This window comes from Podospora bellae-mahoneyi (genome assembly GCF_035222275.1).
Source record: "Podospora bellae-mahoneyi strain CBS 112042 chromosome 1 map unlocalized CBS112042p_1.2, whole genome shotgun sequence".
Classification (NCBI taxonomy): domain Eukaryota; kingdom Fungi; phylum Ascomycota; class Sordariomycetes; order Sordariales; family Podosporaceae; genus Podospora; species Podospora bellae-mahoneyi.
The window spans coordinates 813,379-836,472 of record NW_026946360.1 but is presented as its reverse complement, the minus strand read 5'-3'; the positions used below and the strand labels follow the sequence as shown (position 1 = coordinate 836,472).

The window sequence follows — 23,094 nt, the reverse complement described above, 5'->3', positions numbered from 1 at the left end:
ATCGGATCAAATGACAGGCTCCCATGTGTTCCTTTTTCACCGCCAGCTTTTTGACGCGATGCTTTGAATCGTTGGACATATAACTCGCGCTTGCCCTGAAGCCAGTTCGCACCCCCACATCCACTGCCGACGAAAAAGCAGCCATCATGTCGTCTTCAAAACAGCAGGAGAAGGGTTCAGCGTCTCAGCTAGTGGCAGCAAAGCCCGCTCAAGCAATCCCAGCCAAACGAACGGCGGACGATGATGAAGTGGAGTTTATATCTTGTTGTCCCGTCAAGAAGCCACGCCTGAACGACCAACCAGCCCAAAACCCACACCTGAACGATCAAAAGCCAGACCCGGCAGTTTCTAGAATAACCAAAAACAGCGCGCAGTTACATCAAGCTTCTGCTAGCCATCGCCATGCTTCCGATCAACCTGCACCACCCAGCAGCGTCACTAGAACTACTGACACTGGGCCAGCCCCATCTCAGGATCCTAGCCCCAGAATGAGCCCCGAACAACCCAGTGCATTAATCCCAGTTCTTGAAAGCTTTGCCTTCCCTACGGATTTCCCTCCAATCAGTCGTGTGCCACGCATGTCAGTGGCAGTTTCACCCAAACAGATGTTGCAGCCAATGCCTTCTACAAGCCATCCAACATCGCTTTTCACCAGTTCCAGCGCTTTGTTCAATTCCACATCGTCGCCATGTTTCGAGCAAGTCCCCTGCCTCGATTTTGGGGGGATCGCAATGAACAATCCGGCGTATGAAACAGGTCAGATACTTTCACCATCAGATAACAATGCTCTCATCGCTAGCAGCACACACATGTCCAGTCAGATGATCAACCAAGCAGCATTCGGACTAAACGCTGTTCCCTTTGCAATGTACTCTATGGGAAGTCTTGTTCCAATACCGCAACAAAACATGAACTTGAACATGAACTCGAGCCCAAACCCGTGGATGAATCCACGTCCAATGCAAAGTCAGAGTCCACCGCTATTCCGACCTCACAACCCGAAACAAGAGCAACAACCACTACACATGTTGATTCCACCGGGCTCGCAATCGACGCCAGGGCGCCCATGTTGCTCAACCTCTGTCCAAAGTCCGATCTATAATCAAAGCCCATGCAAGCCACCTGGCCTTCATTGCACCGTAGTTCAGCAAGAGCACATGCGTTGGCTTCAGCAAGCTCCTCTTCAGCCGTCCTCTCAACCGCAGGCGCAAATATCACCAGCGCCCCCACCACCACCACCACCACCACCACCACCCCAATTGTTGAAAGCACCCACCGCAGCCCCCGAAAAACAGCCACCCAACAAGACAAAATTCACCATCCCCCTTCGCAAAAAGCCGTCTCCAAACTTGCTCATCGACATTGCCGAAACGGCCGAGGAAACCTTCCCGTACGACGAGGTGGCCGCCCGCCACGGGGTGACGCCCCAAAAAGTCTTTGATACGCTCTCCGCCATTGTTCTGATTCCGCTGTTGCGCTGTCCAACTGATAAACGCCGCGCTGGAAAGCTGGCGCATGATAGAGTCAAGTTTTATACCCAAAAGAAGAATACCATGGGAAAGGAGAAGGGGGAGGTGACGAGGGTAAAGGAGGTGAGGCAGTTTTTGGAGGAGGAGAATAGACAGCAGGGGGGGGGATAGAAAAACACGGACGGTTTGCTTCTGTTTGCTTCTTTTTGGATTTTCTTTTTTTTGTAGGAAACCAAGAATACGGCAAGCAGACTACTCGCCGTAATGTTGTGAGGCCCTCAACGACCATCTGGAGCTGCATTCGGCGGGATCAGTGGCTAGAGCGAAAATTCGATACAGAATACGAGGCTGGTTCTGTTCGATAATGGATTGCCTGGAAGTATAGCTAGACGGGCGATGCAATGAAGAACGAGCCAATGAATAACGAGGTATTGGAATGCTTGGTCTGCTCGTAATAGATGATAGGGTCTCGGGGGCCACGACGGTAGTAAGACTGCGTTTTGTGTTGGTGGTGAGCGACAGCGTCTCGGGACATGCGACGGGAGTATCCTCGACTTGAACCAAATCACTACACCCTATTGTCAAAAATCTACGAGAAAAGGTTGTGGGAGAAGAGAAAACTGTCGTAAATACCTGTCAGGCTCTTTCTGAGCAGCCGCACGACCCTCACATCGGGCGTTCTTGACCTCTGCCTTTTCTTGCATTGCCTGATGTCTCAATCGTCCCTCGATAGACTTGAGGTTGCTTAGCCGTTCCTCTGTCAGTCTGATCTCGTCGGCCACGTAAACATCCCGGCTTCTGGTGATAGCATCTAGCTTTGCTAGACTGTCGTGCGAACACAGCGTTGTCTCGTTGGATCCCAGTTGCGCCAGTTGCCGATCCAGCCAGATGAGCCTGGTAAGCTCGGGAGACCTTTCCATCAGCATCACTTGCTCTTCATTCAGGCGCTCAATATCCCCGTCAATAGATTCGCGCAATTGATTCCCCGTGGCCCTGTTCTCACAACGCCCGGAGTCCGTCTTCCTTTGGAGAGAACTCTTCCTTTCTTGCATGAGCAACAGTCCCTTCATGGCCCCTTCCTCCTTCGCCCGTTCCATTTGTGCGTGGATCAGCCGCATGGTTTCGGACTGTTCCTTTCGTACTCGTTCTAGTTCAGATGATAGACCGTCCAGGTCGGGGAACTCTTCCTTGAGAGCCCTGATTTCCCGGTTGGCAGAGATGATCTTCTCACGGAGAGACACAAGCACCTTCTGCTTCGCATCGTTGCAATATGAATCCCAAGCATCCTGGAGCCTGCTGGCTCTTGAAGAGTCCACCTGGGTCTTCGCGATACAATGGCCGCATCGCTCGTCTTTTTGCCCGATGAACTGTACTTGAGGCTCGTTGCACCAAGGGTGGCACCGTTCGTGGAAGCTGACATGGAAGTGACCACAGCTCATTCTGGACTTTGTTCCCCGGCACATGGTGATGGCCTACCCGAATGTGGGGTGCCTTCGGGCCTGTTCTCTGGACGATGTGATGCGACGTCTGCGATTGGGATTTTTGTCGATGGGTTCAGTTAACAAATGTCATGGGACGAGGACGAGATCGTGGGTTTGTTCTGCCAAAAGACAGGAGGACCGAATACCATGCCCCAAATCAGCCACCGTACCTACCCAACTTAAATCAAGACTGTCATGGTCATTTTGAGTTTGACCGACCCAAAGCCCACTGGGCAGCCATCCCAGACCTGTCTGCTGTCCGGGTGCGGCCATTGCGATGGTTAGCGCATTTACGAGAGATTTCGAATGAAATGCATTTGAGTTTATTTTCTGTGCGATTGTTCCGCTGAAAGTGTTGAATCGGACAGTCCAGTCGGACCAAATCTCGGACGGCAGTTACGGCTGTCGTTGAATACTGAATCGGAACGGGACCGGCCTTGGCACGTTCCCAATTCAGAACCTTCGGCGACTCCCGATCGGCTTTACAGACGACAGCAGGGTGCTTCCCGGTTGCGTTCTCCTCGTACTGTGGAGGATATGCAAGGAAAGTGTCACGAACCGGCGAACGGCACACATCCGGGTGGTTCCCCCCACGTCCTCTCCTCCAGTCGCTAAAATCTACAGATAATTTTCGTTGGATCCTCTCCCCGTTGGGATCTGATCACCGTGGGCCGTCTTTAGAAAATTGAATTACGTGCTTCGAAAAGTGACGTACTTGCCCTTCCCAACCAACCATCGTTTACTCGACCCAGCACAACATTGATCTCTGCATCCGTTGTACCATTGCTCCTTCCGTCAAAGCATTCAGTCTCCCTGCAAGACACCGCCAATTGCCTCGGTCTGGTTCCCCGTGATATTTTTTACAAAGAGAAAAGCATCACCAGAATGATCTTTGTGGTGGAATTCTTTTCACTCCTACTCAAACAAATCCATCGAGATCAACTGAAATAAATCACCACGGAGCGATGTCCTCCACAGGAGTCGACCTTATTGCCAACCCAGGAGACCATGATCAGGAGAAAGGGGGCTTATCATCTTCTCTCAGCAATGGTGGCACCGACGAAAAGAAAAGAGGCCCCCCTTCATCGCCGTCGCTCTCCGGGTCCCAGGTAGAAGAGCATAGCATGAGACGCCAGCTCAAGTCTCGTCACATTCAACTTATAGGTAACCATTTGCCCTAGGCAACCCCACTGCTCTTGCTTCTTTTCGTAACTAACACGCAGAGATAGGAATTGGCGGGACAATCGGCACAGCCCTCTATGTCCAGATCGGCCGTGGTCTCCTCCAAGGTGGACCCGCCTCCCTCTTCCTCGCCTTCACCATTTGGTGCTCCTTCATCCTTGCCGTGACGCTCTGCATGGCCGAGATGGTAACCTACCTTCCCATTTCCTCGCCATTCATCCGACTCGCTGGTCGTTATGTCGACGAAGCCTTTGGTTTTGCCTGCGGGTGGAATTTCTTCATCTTCGAGGCCGCGCTGGTGCCGTTTGAAATTGTCGCCTGCAATGTTATTTTGCATTATTGGAAAGGCTCCGAGATTGTACCCGCTGGAGGAATCATCGCCATTATCATCTGCTTGTATGGGTTGATCAACGTGCTGGCTGTGCAGTGGTATGGAGAGGTGGAGTTTTGGGCTGCGCTGGGAAAAGTGCTGCTCATTATTGCCCTCTTGATCTTTACCGTGGTGGTAATGTGCGGTGGGAACCCGACAGGCGACAGGTTTGGGTTTCGATACTGGAGCGATCCAGGCGCCTTTGCCGAGTTGTACCACACAGGAGACTTGGGGAGATTCCTAGGATTCCTGCAGTGTTTGATCCAGGCATCGTTCACCATAGCAGGGCCGGATTATGTGAGCATGGCAGCCGGGGAGGCGGAAAACCCGAGAGTGGTGATGCCCAGGGCTTTCAATGCCGTGTTTTACCGGCTAACGACATTCTTTATGCTCGGAAGTTTGGCGGTTGGTGTTCTCGTGCCATACACTGACGAGGAGATGAAGATAGCATTCTCGACGGGTGCACCGGGCGCAGCTGCAAGCCCATATGTTATTGCGATGAACCGGCTGAACATCAGGGTGCTGCCGGATATTGTCAATGCTATGGTCCTGACGGCGGCCTTCTCGGCGGGAAACAGCTATGTCTATTGCGCTTCAAGGTCTCTTTACGGCATGGCGCTAGAGGGGAAGGCTCCAAAGATATTTACAAAGGTCACAACTAAGGGAGTGCCTCTGTACGCCGTCTTGGTAGTTTTGGGAATCTCGCTCTTGAGTTTCTTGCAGGTCTCAAACGATGCCGCAGTGGTGCTTCAGTGGTTTGTGAACTTGGTCACAGCGAGCCAACTGATCAACTTTGCCTGCATGTGTGTGACGTACCTGCGGTTCTACTATGGGATGAAGGCTCAGGGGTTCAAGAGAGACGACCTGCCGTACAAGGCCATGTTGCAACCTTATGCGGCGTGGTATGCGCTGATCGGGACGTCCGTCATGACGTTTGTCGGAGGGTACACGGTTTTCCTGCCCGGAAAGTGGGATATGCCAACGTTCTTATTTTCGTAAGTCTCATTCCGGATCAAGTCAAGAGTGCCCAGCTGACTGAGAACAGGTATACAATGATTGCGGTATGTCCCATCTTGTATCTAGGATACAAGTTTGTCAACAAGACAAAACTGCATCGCTCAGATGAGATAGACTTGGTAAAGAATGTCGATGAAATTGAAGAGTACCAAAGGACATATATTCCCAGCCCTCCAAAGTACGTATTTTTCTATATCAGTTGCACAAGACCCTTTCTTTTTACTAACGTCACGACAGGAACGCCTTTGACAGGGTGCTGGATTGGTTGTTTGGATAGAGCGATATTGATGACAGAAGAGCAGAGAGCGACAAACCAAGTGAGAGTAATACTCCAGCAAAGTTAGTGATATATAAGTTTCTCCTGGTTTCACTTTCGATTCCAACATTACATGCTACCAGAAAAACAAAACAAAAACATTTGATTCATGTCCTGGGATTCCTCAAAAATCCAACAACGCCGCTGCAGTACCCAATCAAGTCATCCAGCCTATCTCTTTCCCGCGCTTGGTGCTCTTTCCACTCGTCCAGCGCCTTGAGAAGACAGTCGTTGGCCATCACAAGGTCGTAGTGCAGCTTCAGGAACACACTCATCCACGCCTGTGTCAGCTCGTAGTCTCTTCTGGCGATCAGCCTGCTGGTCAAGGCCTTGATAAAGTGAAGCAACTCGTTATTTTCGTAATCGTCCTCACTGTTGCCCATGGAGAGGGACCGGAGCTCCAGATCAGCCGCCGAAGGAGGAAGAGATTTGAGGTGCTCGATAAACTCGGTGTCTGTATGCAGGGTCAGCCATCTTGTTATCCAATCATCACAACGGCGGGAAACTTACAATCGCCCTTTTCCCCGCAGGCAGTCAGCTTGCTGGAGAAAGCCTGCTCTTGCCTCGTAGCATCTAACTGCGTTATCCTCGATACAACCTCCTTGCCCTCCTTGTCGTCTTCAATAGGAGGTAATAGCGAGTTCGATCCGCCAACAGATGGCAAGAAGAATGGTGCCTTTTCGGGCGCCTTGGGGGCCTCCTTTGGCTTGTTTCTTTGCTTGATCAAGTCGATATGCAGAAGGGTTTGCCATCTGCTCTTGGGGACCAGAGACAAGGTCATCATGTCAGAGGAGAGCTGGTCAATTACTGGCGCAGTTACGCCATCATCGGCTGGTTCCGAGGCATCATCCTCAAAGGCAGCGTCAATGAGACCTTCGCCACCTTCACCGGATGCCGTCGGCAGAGAGCCGGCCGCCTCGCCAATCTCGGCGTCCGAGATTTGCCGGGTTGGGACGTGCTTGAAGAGCGTTCTGTTAGTCCAGAGTTGAACACCAAGGCTGCCTTCACACGAGCCGGCTAGGAACTCGCCCGTGTTGGAGAAGGCGAGGGCGGTGCAGGGAGTTTCCGTGCGGAATGCGTCGATAAGATGGCTTGTGGGCAAATCCCAGATGCGAATAATGCAGTCTTGAGAGGCAGCAATGATCCACCTGCCGTCATTGGAGAAGCAAAAGTCGTTGATGTCTCCCCGGCAGCCCCAGAATTCTCTGATCGTTTGCTTGGTTCCAATATCGACAACCCGGATGGAGTGGTCGTCACAGGCAAACGCGATAAGGTCATTGCCTGGATGATAGCGGCAGGTCACTATCTTGGTCATGGGTGCCCAGTTGATTTCGTCGATCAAGTTGCCGGTGGAAAAGTCCCAGAACTTGATCCTACCGTCGAGCGAGCACGAGGTAATGGTTGTGTTGAGAGAGTCAACAACAAGACCTGTTACCGCCGCTGTGTGCTTGCCAGTGCCCGGCGGGAAGCTCTGGGCTGATCGTGCCTGAAGCTCGTTGACCTTGTCCAGCGCTCTCAGCTGCATCATCTTGATCTGCCTCAATTGGGCCGGTGTCAACCTGGAAGGGAAACGTTGCTTGTGCCGACCTGACTGAAGGTTATAAGTGTCGATACTGCCTCCCTCCGACCCGACCACAGCGAAAGTGCCACATGAACTGATGGCCACAGTGGAAACATTCATGCCGTCACCAGTCTTAAATGCCCAACGACCAGCTCTCTTTCGTCCCCAAAACCATGTGCGAGCCCACGGGTCGTTCTTGTGAGCGGTAACGACACTCTCCCAGCCCGTCATTCCGCTGAGCTCGGCATTAGAGTATTTTGTGCTGTTGGCCTTGTCCCAAATGACCTGCTTTCCGGGCATAGCACCAATACCACCATCGCGGTTTAGTGAAGATGCGATGCATGTGATTTCCGGGGCCTTTAGATCCTCCAAGGTTGTGCTTGGGCCTTGAATTAAAGACCCACCAGCAAGAATACCGGCTTTCTTTGCCTTCTTCCGAATGGCACCTTGTGATAGTTCGGTACTCTGACCGTCTCTTCGCAAACTCCATCCCCAGAGACTCCTATCGTGCCCACCGCTCATAAGCCACTTGTTTCCAGCCTCTGCGCCATCGAAATCAGACGGCAAGAATTGCAGGCAGCTGACAGGCGCCGCATGTCCACTTCGCTGGTGCAAAATGCGAGGTACTGGCGAGAATGGTGTCTCGTCAAAGATCCAAGACTTGAGAGAGTTGTCGAGACCGCTTGTGATGATCACGGGCTGACCGGGAAGAAACTCGATTTTGCTGATACCGCCACCAGCGGCCTTGTTGCGTGATGGGGGGTTGTGGGCGCTGCGCAAAACACCCATCGATCTTCCACCCATGTTGAGATCCCAGAAAGTCACATCCCCACTAAAACCAGTTGCTGTAGCCATAACACCATCCTTCCGGCCATCCTCCCCGGCACCCTGACCATCAGTCCGGAATGAGATGCAGGTAACGGGAGCATCTTCACTGCCAGCCTGGATCTGCAACACTTTCTTGTCCGTGAGAACGTTTTGAATGACCAGAGAACCGCCAGAGTACGAGATGGCGAGTAACGACAGAGCGGGCGAGGGTTGCAGACAAGTCACGAACCCGCTGTTGGGTGCGGGCGGCAGGATCGTATATACGAGCTTGCCGGTACTGACGTTCCAAATTTCAACCCAACCATCCTTCCGGCCGACAAAGATCTTGTTCAAGAAGGTTGGCATGTTGCAGACGCCGCCCGTAATTTCATTGTCGCCCCTCTTAGCCGCCGCAGTAAAGAGAGTAGTGTAGTGTTCCAGTGTAGCCGACTTGAAGACCTCTATCCTCGTGACACAGCATGCGATAATCCACGAGCCAAAAATGACAATCTGTTTGATGGGTTGATCGAGGCCGGTAGGGAGCTGAAGCTCAGCAGCCTTTTTGCCGCGCTGGAAGGCCCATAATCCTTGAGATTCACCCTTGCTCGGGTTTCCCCAAGCAGCATATACCTTTTCTTTCCAAGCACAGGTGGCGGTTATATCGGCGGGAGTCTGAGGGCGGGTAACGAACACAAGATTGAGACCGCGCTTGAGATCGTATGTTTGAAGGGCACGGCCGACAGAAGTCGTGATCTGGAAGGTGGTTTTGCCAAGGGGAATCGTGGCAAAGGGAACGCTTGTTGGTGAAACTAAACCAATGGTCTACAGGACTCAGGACTGTCAGAATTGTTTCCATCTCGAATTTGCATAGTTTTCTGTGGTTGGGTAATGCGTACCCGGAAAGGCGCAAAAATGGCCGAGCCGCTCCTCTTTGAAGATGGCTGCGCTTTCACGATCGCATCGCGCTTTTGCCGCTTCGTCGAAGGGTGGTCGATCTCTGAGTGAGGCATGGTTGTCGCGTTGCAGCTCGCGAGGAGCTTTCTATCACAAAAAACCACTGTATACGCTGCCAATGGCCTTTGTCGCGAGTAAAATATTGGTGATGGAAGTTTTCTTACAGCAGCAGCCTCGCTGAACCAAGCCCGTCCAGAAATTTTCAGCCACACATGGGAAAGGGGACTTGGGACCCCACCCAAACTTTTTCGATCGGCCCCACAACCACCGAACACCGACCCCAGGCCGGGTCGAGGGTGCCGAAGACATATGCCAAGACACACCGCCGGCCGGCAGGCACCCCCGCTCCGATTAACACACGAACATGGCAGTTTTTCGACGCCATAATCGAGAATCTGAACCATGACAGGGGCTTCATGCAAGGCAGCCGAAAGCTTCTTCACCGCCTGTTTTCCTAGGACAAGCCAAACCGCTTGGCCTATGGGAGCTCGACATGACACCAGAGTAGCGGATGACAACCAAGCGGGTCACGCGAGCACTTACCCGTTACGCACAGCACTCAATATGACACCTTGTGGCCACAAATCGCAAAACTGAGGCATTGGCGATGCAAACTGCTGAAGACTGTGGGAGGAATCACTTGCAGATGGAACATGAGAATAACCCTCAGGGTTGAGACAGCATGTCCCATCAATGCAAACGGAAACAGAGACAAGATTAAAGACGGATGCCCCACCATCCCAATGACACATGTTGGCTCGTGCTCTGCGGGCCAGGGCGTCATCATGCTTTGTGCCCCTCCCAGGTTTCCAAACTGCCCCGCCAGGGAAAAAATAGCCCTGGTTGGCAGCAGTGCAACCACAATTCGGGAGCCGGGTTGGCCCATCCAGAGAGCCCAGCGAGGCCAGTCGTGGCAGTCTGGCCCCTTCCATTCGCATTGGCCATTCGCCATTGAAGAGAATCTACGGATGCCACTGTTTGGCTGGGCCACTACTGCCCCAGACTCTTTCATTTTCACGTGGAACAGACGGCACCCCAGAGCGGAATCGGATTGCGGCAGGGACTGGCACAAAACAAAAGTGTTTGGCGTTCTTGTTTCTCGTTCTGCTTCTGTTTTGTTTCTTCCTATTGCTTGGTAGAAAGTCAGCTCTAGACCGTTTATTGCCACATCCTGTCAGTATCGATTGACCATTCTTGTACCATAAAAAATCCCCGTCGTGTCAGTCTTATCTGACTGGTAGCATTTTGGTATCGAGCATTTCCAGACCGTCCACAAACACGTCTCTTTGAGCCTCCCTTCCCCCTGAAGCCTCTCGTTCTTTTGTTCCCTTCCAGGAACCAGCAAGCCACACACCGAGAGTGCCGTGCCAACCCAAAGGAAGAAGCTCGAACTCGTTCCGGTGCCCGCATTTTCTGTCCTAGCCATGGACACAAACTCTGACAAGTCGAAGCTTGACGAAGCAGGCCTATCATCGGTGGAGTCCACAGAGCCGGTGAACGGATACTTTGCGCCACAAGAAAAGGGAAAAGAGCAAGGACAGGCAGAGCCAGCTGCAAACTCAACGTCGCCAGCAGTCACACCGGCAGGCGCGCCGCCACCAGCACCAGTCTCGCCGGTGAGAACTAGAACGCACCGAACCAGCTTCCATATGCGCAACCTCTCCTCGTCTTCTCTCGCCAGTCTTACCAACCGCAAGAGCAAGCAGGCCGATCCTGGAACAACTCTCGCGGAGGCCCACGTTGACCGCACGAATCTCTCCATGCCCCCACCTTCCACGGCTATTACTCACCAAGCGTTGAAAGCCCATCTGCCAGCCCAAGGTCATCTTGTCCGTCGAGACTCATCCCATTCCGACGCCTGGAGCGAAGACGCCACCAGCCTCCGCCGTGTCCCAACCAATCCCTCCGAGCAACCTTATTCCCCTCGAGATTTTGCAGATTCTTCTTCGGCAACCGCCATTGAAGAATCCGAGACCCCTCGCCTGTTGCCCAGCACTCAGAGCGAGACAGGCCTGTATCGCCACAACCAACTACCAGAACCCGCCTACCGCAGCGCCCGCTCTTCCTTTTCCGAGGCCGGCGCAAGCGTCAGCAACCGCGTGAGCATTGGGTCGATTTATAGTCTTGCCTCTGCTCGCGGAGTCATCAGCTCAGCTGCTTCTGCCAACGGAAGCGACAACAATAGCATCTCTGGCGTCCCTGGCCATCGGTCAGTGTCTGGCATCATGGCTACCAATAAGGCGGCCCAGCCTGAAGCGACCATGTCGAATGTCACAGTTACCACGGGAAGTCAGGGATCCCATCAGGGTGCCCTTCAGCTTGCTCCTCGGGAGGCGAGAGGTCAAACTGTTGGTGATATAGGGAAGACGACTGGTCAGCAATCTCAAGCAAGTGGCGATACGCAGCAGAAAACAGGAACAACCCCTACTCCTCGTCCTCAACCTACTCGATCGCGAAGCCGGGCCAAGCGCAGGTTCAGCGGTAGTACCGCGGCCAGCAGCCACAGCCCTAGCGGAGACCGTGTCGTTTCCCATCATCACCACCGCGGAGAGAAGGAAGAACCTAGGCCCGCTCCCTGGGGCGTCATCGGCGTCTGCGCGCTGGACGTGAAAGCCCGGAGCAAGCCTAGTAGAAATATCTTGAACCGCCTGATTCAGAACCGCGAATTCGACGTCTGTGTATTTGGGGACAAGGTTATTCTTGACGAGTCCATTGAGAACTGGCCCATCTGCGATTACCTGATCTCATTCTACTCGGACGGCTTCCCGCTTGACAAGGCCATCGCGTACGTCAAGGCCAGAAAACCTTTCTGTGTCAACGATGTGCCTATGCAAAAGATTCTTTGGGACAGAAGGCTGTGCTTGAGACTGTTGGATAGAATCAACGTCCCCACTCCCCAAAGAATTGAAGTCAACCGTGATGGCGGCCCCCGACTTCTTACACCTGACGTGTGTAAGCACATCAAGGACATTAGTGGGATTGTCTTCGAGCCCACGGATCCTGACCCGGAGGCCGCCAAAGCAGCTGCTCCCCGCAAGGTTGAGCTGCTGGATGGTGGTGACATCCTGTCCGTTGACGGAACCTTAATCAAGAAGCCATTTGTCGAGAAGCCAACCAGCGGTGAGGACCACAACATCATCATCTATTTCCCTTCTTCCGCAGGCGGCGGCGCAAGGAAGCTTTTCCGGAAGATTGGCAACAAGAGCAGCGAGTATGTCGAGGGACTATCTGTCCCGAGGTGCATCACCCATCCCGAGGAGAGTTTCATCTATGAACGCTTTATGCAAGTTGACAATGCTGAAGATGTAAAAGCTTACACGGTTGGGCCAACATACTGCCACGCAGAGACGAGAAAATCGCCAGTGGTGGACGGCGTGGTGAGGCGTAACACGCACGGAAAAGAGGTCCGGTACGTCACAGGGTTGAGCGCCGAGGAAAAGGAGATCGCCAGCAAGATCAGTACCACGTTTGGTCAGCGCGTTTGCGGTTTCGACTTTTTGCGCGCCGGCGGGAAGAGCTACGTAATCGACGTCAACGGTTGGAGTTTCGTCAAGGATAATGATGATTACTACGATCACTGCGCCAACATTCTCAAGGAGATCTTCATCAAAGAGAAGCTTCGCAAAGAGGGACTCACCCCTCCCATTCCATCGCCTGCGATCTCCGACGTGGACCCTATGGCGGCCAGCATGGCGGTTCGTGCGGCGTACGCGAATAAGGAGAGGGAGTTGGTCGCCCATGTCGCTGCCCAGCAGGCGCAAAGCAGGGCAAGTATGGACAAGCCAGCTGTGGCCAGGGAGGTGCCAGGTGAGGTGGTTAGCAGCCAGACAATCACGATCAAGGGAGACTCGAAATACGGAAGCATACCTGCTAGTCCCTTGGCCAGTCAGTTCTCGTCTTCGGTGGCTGACAGTGTACCTTCTACTGCCCCCTCGACTGTTTCTGCGGCGCCTTCTGTCATGCAGGTTGACACGCCGACAACTGTTACCGCCGTCCAAGATGACCAAGAACCCCCTCCTCCACCGCCTCCCAAACCAAGTTGGAAGCTCAAGGGTGTCGTGTCCGTCATTCGTCACGCGGACCGAACGCCAAAGCAAAAGTACAAGTTCACTTTCCACACTGCGCCGTTCATTGAGCTTCTCAAGGGCCATCAAGAAGAGGTTCTTCTCATCGGCGAGCCTGCCCTCGCCAGTGTCCTCGATGCCGTGGACGTGGCAATGAGGGAGGGTGTTGAAGACCGCAACAAGCTCAAAGCTCTCCGCAACGTGCTCATCAAGAAGGGCAGTTGGGCCGGCACCAAGGTTCAGATTAAACCCATGTTCAGGAAGAAGCCAGAGGACAAGGAGAAGAAGAAGGACAAGAAGAGCGACACTTCGGCTGAAGATGACGGCAAGACTGAGAACAAGAACGAACTCGACACAATGAAGGAGGAGGACCACCCACTCCAGACCGAGACCGAGGGCGAAGGTGACAAGGCTGACAGCGATGCGTACAAGACCCGGAGGTCGCCTAAGCGCCATGATTCTCTGTCAGGCGTCACGATGTCCAAGTTCACCGCCGCGGAAGAAAGCCTCGTTCTCGACAAACTCCAGCTCATTGTCAAATGGGGCGGCGAGCCCACGCACTCTGCTCGCTATCAAGCGCAGGAGCTCGGCGAAAGCATGCGCAGTGACTTGGGTCTCATGAACCGCGAGGTTCTCGATGAGGTTCATGTCTTCAGCTCCTCGGAGCGTCGCGTCGTGACTTCGGCTCAGATCTGGGCGGCCAGCTTCCTCAACAAGAAGGATGTGCCCGAGGATTTCATCACCATTCGTAAGGATCTTTTGGATGATTCCAACGCGGCCAAGGACGAGATGGACAAGGTGAAGAAGAAGCTTAAGGGGCTTCTTCGGAAGGGCAACGAGAGGCCGCCTCAGTTCGCTTGGCCAGACAACATGCCTGAGCCGGCCGAGGTGCAGACGAGGGTGGTGCAGCTGATGAACTTCCACCGCAAGGTCATGCAGCACAACTACGCGAAGCTGTATAGTGGTGCAGTGAACTCGCTGAACGCCATAAACAACCCCTCTTCTGGGGATAAGGGCGCCGCCGATGGGAACTCCACCTCTGGTGTGTCAATCTCGTCGCTTGCGTCGGTTGGTTCCTTGTCGCAGGCTAATGCGGTGACGGGCATCCAGGCGAGGTGGTGCTGCGGTGAGGATGCGGAGCTGTTCAAAGAGCGCTGGGAGAAACTCTTCGCCGAGTTCTGCGATGGCGAGAAGGTTGATCCGAGCAAGATCTCGGAGCTCTATGATACCATGAAGTTTGATGCTCTCCACAATCGCCAGTTCCTCGAGTGGGTGTTTGCGCCACCAAAGAACATGCTTGAAGATGAGTACAAGACCAATTTCGGAAAAGGTCCGTCACCAGCGGCATCTTCGTCGTCGTCGTCGTCCAACGGGAAGACGTCTACCGCGTCGGCAACGGCATCCAGCTCTGTGCCGGCGATCGCCAGCGGAAAGGATTCGGAGGATAGTGTTCGAACGGCACCTCTGCCAGAGGAGACTAAAACAGAGAGGTCAGCTTCGAGTCTTAGTGAGAAGATTGAGAAGGAGGGCCACAAGGCTGTGAAGCGGATCTTCCGTAGGAGGTCGTTCCTCAACGGCCTGCGACCCTCGAGCAATGTCGACGCTGAGCTTCCAGAGAGGTACTTTCACCTTCACCGCGGCAACAGCCAGACAAAGGCCAAAACCGACGCCCGATTCGAGCCCCTTCGGGAGCTGTACCAGCTGGCCAAGGTTCTCTTCGATTTCATCTGCCCGCAGGAATACGGCATCTCGGACAGCGAGAAGCTTGAGATCGGTCTTCTGACCTCGCTCCCCTTGCTCAAGGAAATCGTCCAGGACCTCGAAGACATGCAGGCGTCCGAGGAGGCCAAGTCGTTCATCTACTTCACAAAGGAATCTCACATTTACACGCTGCTCAACTGCATTCTGGAGGGCGGCCTCGAGACTAAGATCAAGCGGGCCACGATCCCGGAACTAGACTACCTGTCGCAGATCTCCTTTGAACTGTACGAGATGCCAGCCAACCCGCCCATTGACGCCGAGGGCACGCCCGTGTTCAACTACAGCATCAAGATTACCATTAGCCCCGGCTGTCATGTGTTCGACCCGCTGGATGTGCAGCTCGACAGCAAGCACTGCATTGGGTGCGCGCCCAGGAGAAGCTTGACGGCTCATGCCGACTGGATGTTTGTTATTGAGACGTTGAGGGCAAAGTTCCATCAGTAAGTTCCTATTTTTTTGCTTTCTTTGTCATTCTGTTTGTTGGGCTTTGGGTGCTCTTCCTTTGCTCCGCATCTCCCATCCCCCCGTTAGCCCCTTCGCATCATGTCATGCCATGCCGGACCTGTATCAGAGGGCCGGTCGGTCAACCCAAACAACACCAACCTTTGGTTCCTTGGTTTTGGTGATCTCGTTGGTCACGTTGGGCATATATCAGAGGCTTATATTTGTGGATTTGCTAACGCGTGCTCGTCCATTCAGAGTCAAATTGCCCAAGACCTTTTTGGCCGTCAACCTATCGGATGCCTTTACGTTCCAAGAGAAGCAGCACAACGGTGACGAGAACGTAGCTACTCCTGGTTCAACCGGTGGAGCTGAAGGTGGCGAGAAAGAAGGCCTGGAGATGAAGACGGTTGAGCATGCCGCCGCCACCACTACTGGTCCTCTTGATAGTACAGCTGAAACCACGGGGGACGCTGCTGCCGCTTCCGAAAGCACCACCATCACCACTGCTGCTACCACTGATGAGGTGGAGACTGCCACGCCGACGAATGAATCTGTCGCTCCTGTCGTCGCCACCCCAAAGGCGGGCGAGATCAAGGAAGGACAAGCCGAAGAAGCGGCGGAAGAGGGTGCGGATGCGTCTACACCTGTACCCACACCTGTGGCCGCCGCCGCTGCTAGTAACATGACCGCCACCCTCGAGACAAGCGACCCAAAGCCGGAAGCTGCTGCTGACGACAAGCTGTAAACTACCGCGCCGCGCGGGTAGGGGACGGGGCGGGTGGGGAAGAAAGGACAGGATAGGGGGAAGCTTGTTGTCTCGACTGATGTACACCATGATGTGCGTGGGTTGGGGGTGTGGATTGGTCTGGATCGCATCTTCAGTCCGCTCGTCTTTTTCATCGCGCCCCTGGATCGGAAGTCGTTCCTGTCAAGTAACCTATTGTCGTTCAGTGGGCCGGCCCGAATCACCCAACACCGCACAGATTCAGTCACTCGTCATTCTCACACCCCCCTCCACTAGGCAGGCGGTCCCAGCAGAGAAAACTGTCACTTAACGGCCCGGGAGTTATATCTGAAGCGAACTAGACCGGGGTGTGGGTGCACTAGGTTGATCGATCACAAAAGTCACACCAACTTGGCACGCTTTTACTAGGTTCATGCTCTGCGGAACGGATAACGGTGAAAGTGTGTGCGTGTGTGTGTGTGTGTGCGTGTGTGTGTGATGTCAACCATGGTGACTTGCCTTCTTGTCTTGCCTTCTTGTTTTCCTGGTTGAGAGTGGAGATTTTGGTGTATGTAAATATGAAGCAAGTGGAGGATGGTGGTGACGAGTCCCGAAGTTCCGCCTAACGAGGGCCGTTTAGCGTGTTTTTTCTTTCCTTTTTTTTTTCTTGCGCACAAGCATCATCGAAGATCCTTCAGCTTTCCATTGTTAGCCTTGTCAGGGATAAAGTAGTAACAGCTGAGCCTAAGCCGGGGTGGGAAAGGCTTGGGAAACCAGGAGAGCGTTTTTGTCTCGATTAGGCAATCTGGCATTGCCTCTGGGCTCTGGGAATGGAGACGGACGGGTGTATGTGTTGCAAAAATGATCGGTTGCGTAGGGCACCACACCGGCCGGTGCATTCATGAGATAGGAGGTCAACTGAGTAAGCGGCGTCTTTTTCTCTGCTCGATGTGGACCGCCAATGCAAAGACGCACAACAAAACGTCTTTGGTTGCGTTTGCTTGGACGTCGTGCAAGGGGAGGGTGGTGTTTACTTTTTCGAGGACTATAGGTACGGTCAGGCCGGGAAGGCCGGCCGAGGATGGAAAAGAGCCAAAGAGAGGAAAGATGAAAAGGCGGCACCCATGGTTGAAGAAATAACGGATCCGGAGGTTTGCTGGTTTACAACTGGAGGAGTGGATTCAGAGACAACGACCCCAGCCTGCTTGGGAGAGATTGTGCTATCTGGGGGAAGGGCATGGAGGAATTGCTGGGATGGGGTTGGCGGGGGGGCTATAGAGAAAGAAAGAAAGAAAGAAAGAAAAAAAGGATAAACAGGGTTAGACATGTCGTGTGTTGCTGCTCGTTTGGGTGCTGTGCTGTTAGATCGTGAAACCTGGTGTCATCATTCCCACTTGGGGGGTCCAAAAGACCACGGACGAGTCCCGGCAAGTCAGACCAGGTCCGCCCGGTTTTACGAGTTCATACCCAGCATTAGCCTTCCCATTCTGTTGAGTGACAACAAAAGATTTCAAAGTGATCGGTCACAAACTGGAACATCATACACACAGACATACATCCAACTAAACTTTGTGGCTTTTTGGGCAGAGCTTGGTTCCGGTTTCGCGGGAGCTGTGAGAGGGCGGGACGGGCCAGCGCCAACAATTCCAGCCAGGATTGGCGCGCCTCTGAACGGGAGCTCTCCTGTAGCTTCGTGCCCTGTGCGAGATGGTATTTCTGAAAGGTTTAAGTCTGTTTGTGTGCAAGATGTGTCGACGTCTGGCAATTGGTGGGAGATGGCGAAAAGCTTTTTCCATGTCTTTCTTCCCTTTGTGGAATATTCGGCGCACGGAGGTCAGGTCCGAGGCCAAGCGAGTTGTGTTGGGAGGAAGATCACAGAGAGTGCGGTGTACACACACGGTTTTTTTTTTTTTTTGGCTATCCAGACGTCGTCGCACATATCATGTACGGTTGCTCTGTGATTCCAGGATTTGATGAGCACGAGCTGAGATTACCTAGCTGACAGCGGCTCAGTCTTTTCACGGCAACCCACGCCGCATCGCCCGGCGAGTGGTGACGGTTACATCTGACGACCGACCGGTATGTCGGCTCATCGAGCTGCCTGCCCGCTCGAATAGCGTAGTAGCAAAGAACCAGGCCCACCGGTTTCACTTCGGGTGTCCTGCAATCGACATCACAGCTTGTGCGTCAAAGTACTTTGGTCGAGTCGAGGCTGGAATCAGCGGAATAAGAACAGCTCTGCCCGGTGCCATCCATGTGATTTGTCATTCCCGTGCAACATATTTTCCAAGTGAAGCGTGACATGGTCCATGATTAACCGGATCTGATCGGACAAGTGGATGTTCAAAAATCTTTGTGTAGGAAGCCAGCTGACGAGGGTGTGGAGAGGAGGGGCAAGAACGGCGAGGGGGTCTTGAACATGATCTGCTCGGGTTTGTCACAACTTATGCGCGCAATCCCACTTCCGTCATTCATCCAGTCTCTGGGGAGTGGGAAGAAGAGAGAACTGTACGGAGTATGGCGGGAAAGACCTCTCGGCAAATGCTGGACTACCATCTGGGCCCGGTCTGGTTAGAGCTGCAGAAAGACGTTGAGATTCTGCAACCTCTTGGCTACTCGGAAGCGAACGCAACCTTGAACCGTCGAGTCTATCCCATACCTAGGTAGATGGTAGGGTCGCATAGATTAACTGGTATCGCTTTCAGCAGTCCCTCCCCCAGCTGGAGATTACCTGACAATGGCTTGATGGGAATGACGATATTCAGAAACGATACGAGCGTCTCCAAAGTGTCCCCTGATGAAGTGGTGGGTTTGGACAAACGTCAGTGCGCTCTGGTTGCTGGCAACACGATGCGGTTGCGATGCCATGACGCCCCGCAAACATGTGTTTTGTCCATCTATTCTGCTGTTATTTGACCGGTCTGCTTCTCCGAACCATGATGCGAATGTATTACATGATACCACATGATACCACACGGTAGCTAGCTGAGGTTCCGGGTCGATCGGCTTTTGGTTTCTTCAAAGGTTCATGGTTCACCGAGAGCTTCTGAGGCGTCTGATGTTGCCAGTCTGCGGAGGCTGATTGTAGCTTGAGATCGAGTGATACCCGCTGGATGCAGATCGCCAGAGTGCCCACTCGCATGAAACCAGTTTGTGTGTTGAGCAAACCGACCGTCGACAGATTTGTGCGGCTCAGATATGCTTCCTCATACTGCTTTGTATTATTGGCGGCCTGGAAGGGGAGCCGCAGACGAACGAAAGAGCGAAGAAATTGAGCGTCAACGGCCGATACTGTCTCACCTTCCTTGTCCGGTACTCCGTTGTCAGTTTACCCTCAGAGACACAGCAGAGTTCCTGCTTGGCGCATCCTGGCCGTGGAGTTTGATATCGTGAAGTTGACCGACGGGCGCATAGACCAAGCTGCTGCATGAGGGTCCCTGGAACTGGTCGCATGTGTCTGAAGTCAGCAGAGCGGCAAGACTGGTGCCAATTGGTCAGAGGAAGGCCGCCTTTTGGGCTGCAGCGCGCGGGATGATCTTTCTTGCATGAGGGAAACGCAAGGTCAACGGGAGACCAGGTTCTCGACAGACACCATGTCGCCGGCGCGCTTCGATGAAGCCATCACGCCCTGCCATGTGTGTTGTTGTCTGTTGTCTGTTGTCTCGGAGATGAGGGTAGTTCCACGGCCGAATCTAGTGAGTGCTCTAGGATCTTGCTGCACGGTGCCATGTGAAGCAATCACAAAGCCCGCTGAGGCTTCCAGGTTGGAGGCTAGCTAGCTCGGCACTACTCCGTCGCTCACAGCGCTAGAAGGCCACCAGAAAATTCCTCCCGGGGGGGGGCCTGACCCTGACCCTGACTCTGACCGTCCGGTGGGCCGGCTTCAGGCTGCGCATCACCAAGTCACAGGGCTGTGGAAGCTCGCTGACAGGCTTCCATCAACGTTCAGCATGAAAAGATGGTCTGACACTCCACCAAGTCGGGACTGGTGAAGCATTCACGAAAATCAGCGCTGCATACCGAGATCGCCCCTAGCGTAGAGGCTTGGACAGTTCGTCTGATCTAGCGGACGGCATCAGTCCGTCGAACTGTGGGTAGCCAAGGCAGCTTGCATCCCGATTTCGTGAGGCCGCATACGTCCGGTAGGATATCAAATTTCAGGATCGGATTCCGACTTCCCCGTTCGATTGAATGTCGCTGATGTATTGGATGTTGAGGCTGCGGCGCGAGGAACCCCCCGTTCTCTAAAGGGCGAAAGGGCCAAGATAACCAACCGGGAGACTCTGCGGGGGCCGCTGACACAACATCCGCGGGGTGATGCGATGTCAGGATGGCGGCAAGCGGTGAGCATTCATGTGTTGTGAAACCAATACTTTGACGGCTGCTGTGATGTTGAAAGTCGTAGGTAAGAGGAGAGACGTCACAACGTGGGGTTCGCTCCAGGTTCCCAAACGAGGCTCATCAGGCCCTGTCAAACTTCGATACGCGGTGAAAAGCTCGAGATCGACATCATTTCGGTGCCTTGTCTCGTTGTTCTTGAGCATCAACCGGCATCCTTCTCGTTCATGCCCGGGCCACATGTAGCACCGCGCATGCTGATGAAGGAGGGCAGAAACCACATACTATTACCCGTCGTCATCAAGCTCCGGTATCGTATAAACGTCTCCGCCTCAGACTCGTACTCCTTCGGTTTGGAGCCTGTCTTCCCCGACACACATGCAAGGTACCCGCAGGACAGCGTTTGGCGCTCTCTTTCATTTGTTCCACGCGATAGCATGACATCGGTAAGATCAAGTCCCTCAAAGGCTTCAGGTCTATTTCTCGATGCCTCGCATGCAACGAAGCACCAAGCAGCCTAGTGAGGCACGATGGCTGCCCGTTGACAGGTCTCTCCCAAAAACATCATCTCTCTGGATCTCGAGTTGTTTTTTTATGTTATTGGGAAACCGCAGGCAGGAAACAGGAAGAACCAAGGTTTACGGCTAAACCCTTCGATAGATGAGTCTGATATACCCCTCTAGGTCAGAGCTCGCCAGAAAGAGATGCGTCCTCCTACGGTCGTGCGTGCTAGGGAGCCATAACAGGAAACCCACCCAGTGACAGGGGACATCCTGGTTATCGATTGCCATCTTCTTATGGCCGTGGCGCTTCTGCGTCCGCAAGACGCCAGGAAGCCGTCGAACGGTGGAGAGTGTTGAGTGTGAGAGAGATTCGCTTGGACCCTTGGTTGGCTCCGCACCGCCTGTCACGCTCTTGGGTAACATGGGTCCTTCAACCCAGAGGAGCGGCGTGTGGAGTTGATACCCGCCCTTAGGTGCGATCGCTCTACCACCCACTCTACACACCCCTCGTCGTTGCGAGTGCCAATCACACTGGGTACTGTACACCCATCCACGGACACTCAGATGCCATACTTGCATCGTATCACCCTGTTCCCTGTCATTGCCTGCCCATCAGCAGTTTTTTCTGCCCATCTACTATCCATCATGTCCGGCTCGGTTCGCAAGGTCCTGCTGCCGCGGTCCACTTACACGTCAAAGCAGCCCCCCGCGAACCGGTCTAGGTTTCCCCCCAGACTAGGTAGGTAGGTAGAGAGATCACAGACCACGTTAGGGTAGGGGGTGTAGTAGAGTCGACCGAGAAAATCTGTCGAGCGTATGTCTCTTAGTCTCCTTACAAACAGGGACGACATTTCCGTAGCCCACTCGCTCTCATCCTGAATCTCTTCCCCCCCTTCCCCTTCCCCCCTCCCCTCTCCCATCCATGCTGATTTCCCCCTTGCTCGGCAACCGGAAAGGCTCTTTTCATGCCGTTGGAGCTTTGCGAATGACTGGACCCGTCCCCAGCTGCCCTTTGGCTCGCCGTTAGGGAACCAAACCGTCCAGGAAATCGTATCCGACTAGAGAGAGTCGTCAATCAACACTGGGCCTCCACTTTGGTCCTCTGCGCAACAACACAAAAGGCCGGCTCCCCCGTTTACATCCGCACCTCGACCACACAGTACATGCTCTACAGCTCAGTATCCTGCCACACATTGCGTCCGTTTGACAAGCAAACAGCACTCGACCACCACTTGATCTGTACCTTTGTCACCATTACGCCTTGTGTCTCGAATTACATTACTTTGATCTCACTTCTATATAATAAGTCTTAGCCTCCAAGCCATCGCTCCTCGACTTCAAGACTCATTCACGACACCAGTGACAGCATCCACCAAGAGCCATCGCCCACAGGGAAATTGTCCAACCACACAACCAGCAGTATCCCCTGCTCTTTGCTCGCTATCGGTGAGTTGTGGTTGCCTTGACGCAATCCGCTGGGGATCCTCTCAGCGGCGTCGCCCGAGGTTTGACACTAACACGCGCCAGATCTTAGCTTTTTTCCTAATCCAGCAGCGCGCGCAGGAGCTCTCGCAATCTCAGCCAACCCCCCTTTTTTTCGACCTCGGCCCGCAAGCGACGTCTACATCAAAGTTGAGAACAGAAACACAGACACCGGCAAGATGGCGCTCTCTACACACTGCGTCCACGTATTCCAGATGATCAAGGCGGATAACACTCTGATCGAATGGACGTGCCATTTGTGCCACTCGGGACCCCACTGGTGGATCTATGAATGCCGGTACTGCAAGATCCACACGTGTCGTGCCTGCATGGATGGGGCCTAGGAAGGGCCCCTTGTGCCTGGCATCAGGTTGAGCGGCACCCTGGATCTTGGTTGCGTATCTGTATGGCATATTAGTGCGCGCGCGAGCCTGTGTGTGTTTGTGTGTGTGTGTGTGTGAGGGAGAGAGGAGGGGAGGTGTTTGGAGATTGGTCGTCGTGGTTGGCTTAACGGCGCCCAAGTACAGGTGAGTTGCAGCAACAGAACCAGAGTGCTACCCTTGGGCCTGCGCTCAGACGCACCATTATTACCGTCCAGTGACGAGCCTTCCCGCCTCTCGC

At 53.7% G+C, this 23,094-nt stretch overlaps 6 protein-coding genes across 6 annotated transcripts; 4 read left to right on the top strand and 2 right to left on the bottom strand.

The window, feature by feature from the left end:
- Positions 1 to 146: 146 nt before the first annotated feature.
- On the top strand, positions 147 to 1,640 carry QC761_123748 (uncharacterized protein; the record flags this gene model as incomplete). The annotated part of the gene is made up of 1 exon (XM_062875636.1): positions 147 to 1,640. One exon carries the CDS (start codon positions 147 to 149, stop codon positions 1,638 to 1,640), a length of 1,494 nt encoding a protein of 497 aa, XP_062736228.1.
- Positions 726 to 3,379, bottom strand: QC761_123743 (uncharacterized protein). The gene is made up of 2 exons (XM_062875635.1): positions 2,103 to 3,379; positions 726 to 2,037 (listed from the first exon to the last, which is right to left on the bottom strand). The coding sequence occupies exons 1-2, from the start codon at positions 2,930 to 2,932 to the stop codon at positions 1,722 to 1,724; spliced, it is 1,146 nt and encodes a 381-aa protein (XP_062736227.1). The 5' UTR covers positions 2,933 to 3,379; the 3' UTR covers positions 726 to 1,721.
- Positions 3,164 to 5,988, top strand: AGP2 (General amino acid permease AGP2). The gene is made up of 4 exons (XM_062875634.1): positions 3,164 to 4,114; positions 4,180 to 5,497; positions 5,548 to 5,697; positions 5,757 to 5,988. The coding sequence occupies exons 1-4, from the start codon at positions 3,916 to 3,918 to the stop codon at positions 5,794 to 5,796; spliced, it is 1,707 nt and encodes a 568-aa protein (XP_062736226.1). The 5' UTR covers positions 3,164 to 3,915; the 3' UTR covers positions 5,797 to 5,988.
- UTP21 (rRNA-processing protein utp21) lies at positions 5,899 to 9,790 on the bottom strand. The gene is made up of 3 exons (XM_062875633.1): positions 9,100 to 9,790; positions 6,346 to 9,025; positions 5,899 to 6,289 (listed from the first exon to the last, which is right to left on the bottom strand). Exons 1-3 carry the CDS (start codon positions 9,559 to 9,561, stop codon positions 5,943 to 5,945), a joined length of 3,489 nt encoding a protein of 1,162 aa, XP_062736225.1. The 5' UTR covers positions 9,562 to 9,790; the 3' UTR covers positions 5,899 to 5,942.
- Positions 9,791 to 10,037: 247 nt separating this feature from the next.
- On the top strand, positions 10,038 to 18,315 carry VIP1 (inositol hexakisphosphate and diphosphoinositol-pentakisphosphate kinase). The gene is made up of 3 exons (XM_062875632.1): positions 10,038 to 15,422; positions 15,682 to 18,094; positions 18,164 to 18,315. The coding sequence occupies exons 1-2, from the start codon at positions 10,582 to 10,584 to the stop codon at positions 16,169 to 16,171; spliced, it is 5,331 nt and encodes a 1,776-aa protein (XP_062736224.1). The 5' UTR covers positions 10,038 to 10,581; the 3' UTR covers positions 16,172 to 18,094; positions 18,164 to 18,315.
- Positions 18,316 to 22,652: 4,337 nt separating this feature from the next.
- On the top strand, positions 22,653 to 22,817 carry QC761_123710 (uncharacterized protein; the record flags this gene model as incomplete). The annotated part of the gene is made up of 1 exon (XM_062875631.1): positions 22,653 to 22,817. One exon carries the CDS (start codon positions 22,653 to 22,655, stop codon positions 22,815 to 22,817), a length of 165 nt encoding a protein of 54 aa, XP_062736223.1.
- Between the last annotated feature and the right edge of the window lie 277 nt (positions 22,818 to 23,094).

What these genes read in the sequence shown, in the direction of transcription:
- QC761_123743 (XM_062875635.1), bottom strand. Translation starts at nt 2,932, where the DNA reads ATGTGCCGGGGAACAAAGTCCAGAATGAGCTGTGGTCACTTCCATGTC. An exon ending in GCTCAGAAAGAGCCTGACAG is followed by an intron (nt 2,038 to 2,102) that starts GTATTTACGACA and finishes AATAGGGTGTAG; the next exon opens with TGATTTGGTTCAAGTCGAGG.
- AGP2 (XM_062875634.1), top strand. Translation starts at nt 3,916, where the DNA reads ATGTCCTCCACAGGAGTCGACCTTATTGCCAACCCAGGAGACCATGAT. An exon ending in ATGCCAACGTTCTTATTTTC is followed by an intron (nt 5,498 to 5,547) that starts GTAAGTCTCATT and finishes GACTGAGAACAG; the next exon opens with GTATACAATGATTGCGGTAT. An exon ending in TATATTCCCAGCCCTCCAAA is followed by an intron (nt 5,698 to 5,756) that starts GTACGTATTTTT and finishes ACGTCACGACAG; the next exon opens with GAACGCCTTTGACAGGGTGC.
- UTP21 (XM_062875633.1), bottom strand. Translation starts at nt 9,561, where the DNA reads ATGGTTCAGATTCTCGATTATGGCGTCGAAAAACTGCCATGTTCGTGT. An exon ending in CCATTTTTGCGCCTTTCCGG is followed by an intron (nt 9,026 to 9,099) that starts GTACGCATTACC and finishes TGAGTCCTGTAG; the next exon opens with ACCATTGGTTTAGTTTCACC. An exon ending in CTGCGGGGAAAAGGGCGATT is followed by an intron (nt 6,290 to 6,345) that starts GTAAGTTTCCCG and finishes CCCTGCATACAG; the next exon opens with ACACCGAGTTTATCGAGCAC.
- VIP1 (XM_062875632.1), top strand. Translation starts at nt 10,582, where the DNA reads ATGGACACAAACTCTGACAAGTCGAAGCTTGACGAAGCAGGCCTATCA. An exon ending in TTGAGGGCAAAGTTCCATCA is followed by an intron (nt 15,423 to 15,681) that starts GTAAGTTCCTAT and finishes TCGTCCATTCAG; the next exon opens with AGTCAAATTGCCCAAGACCT.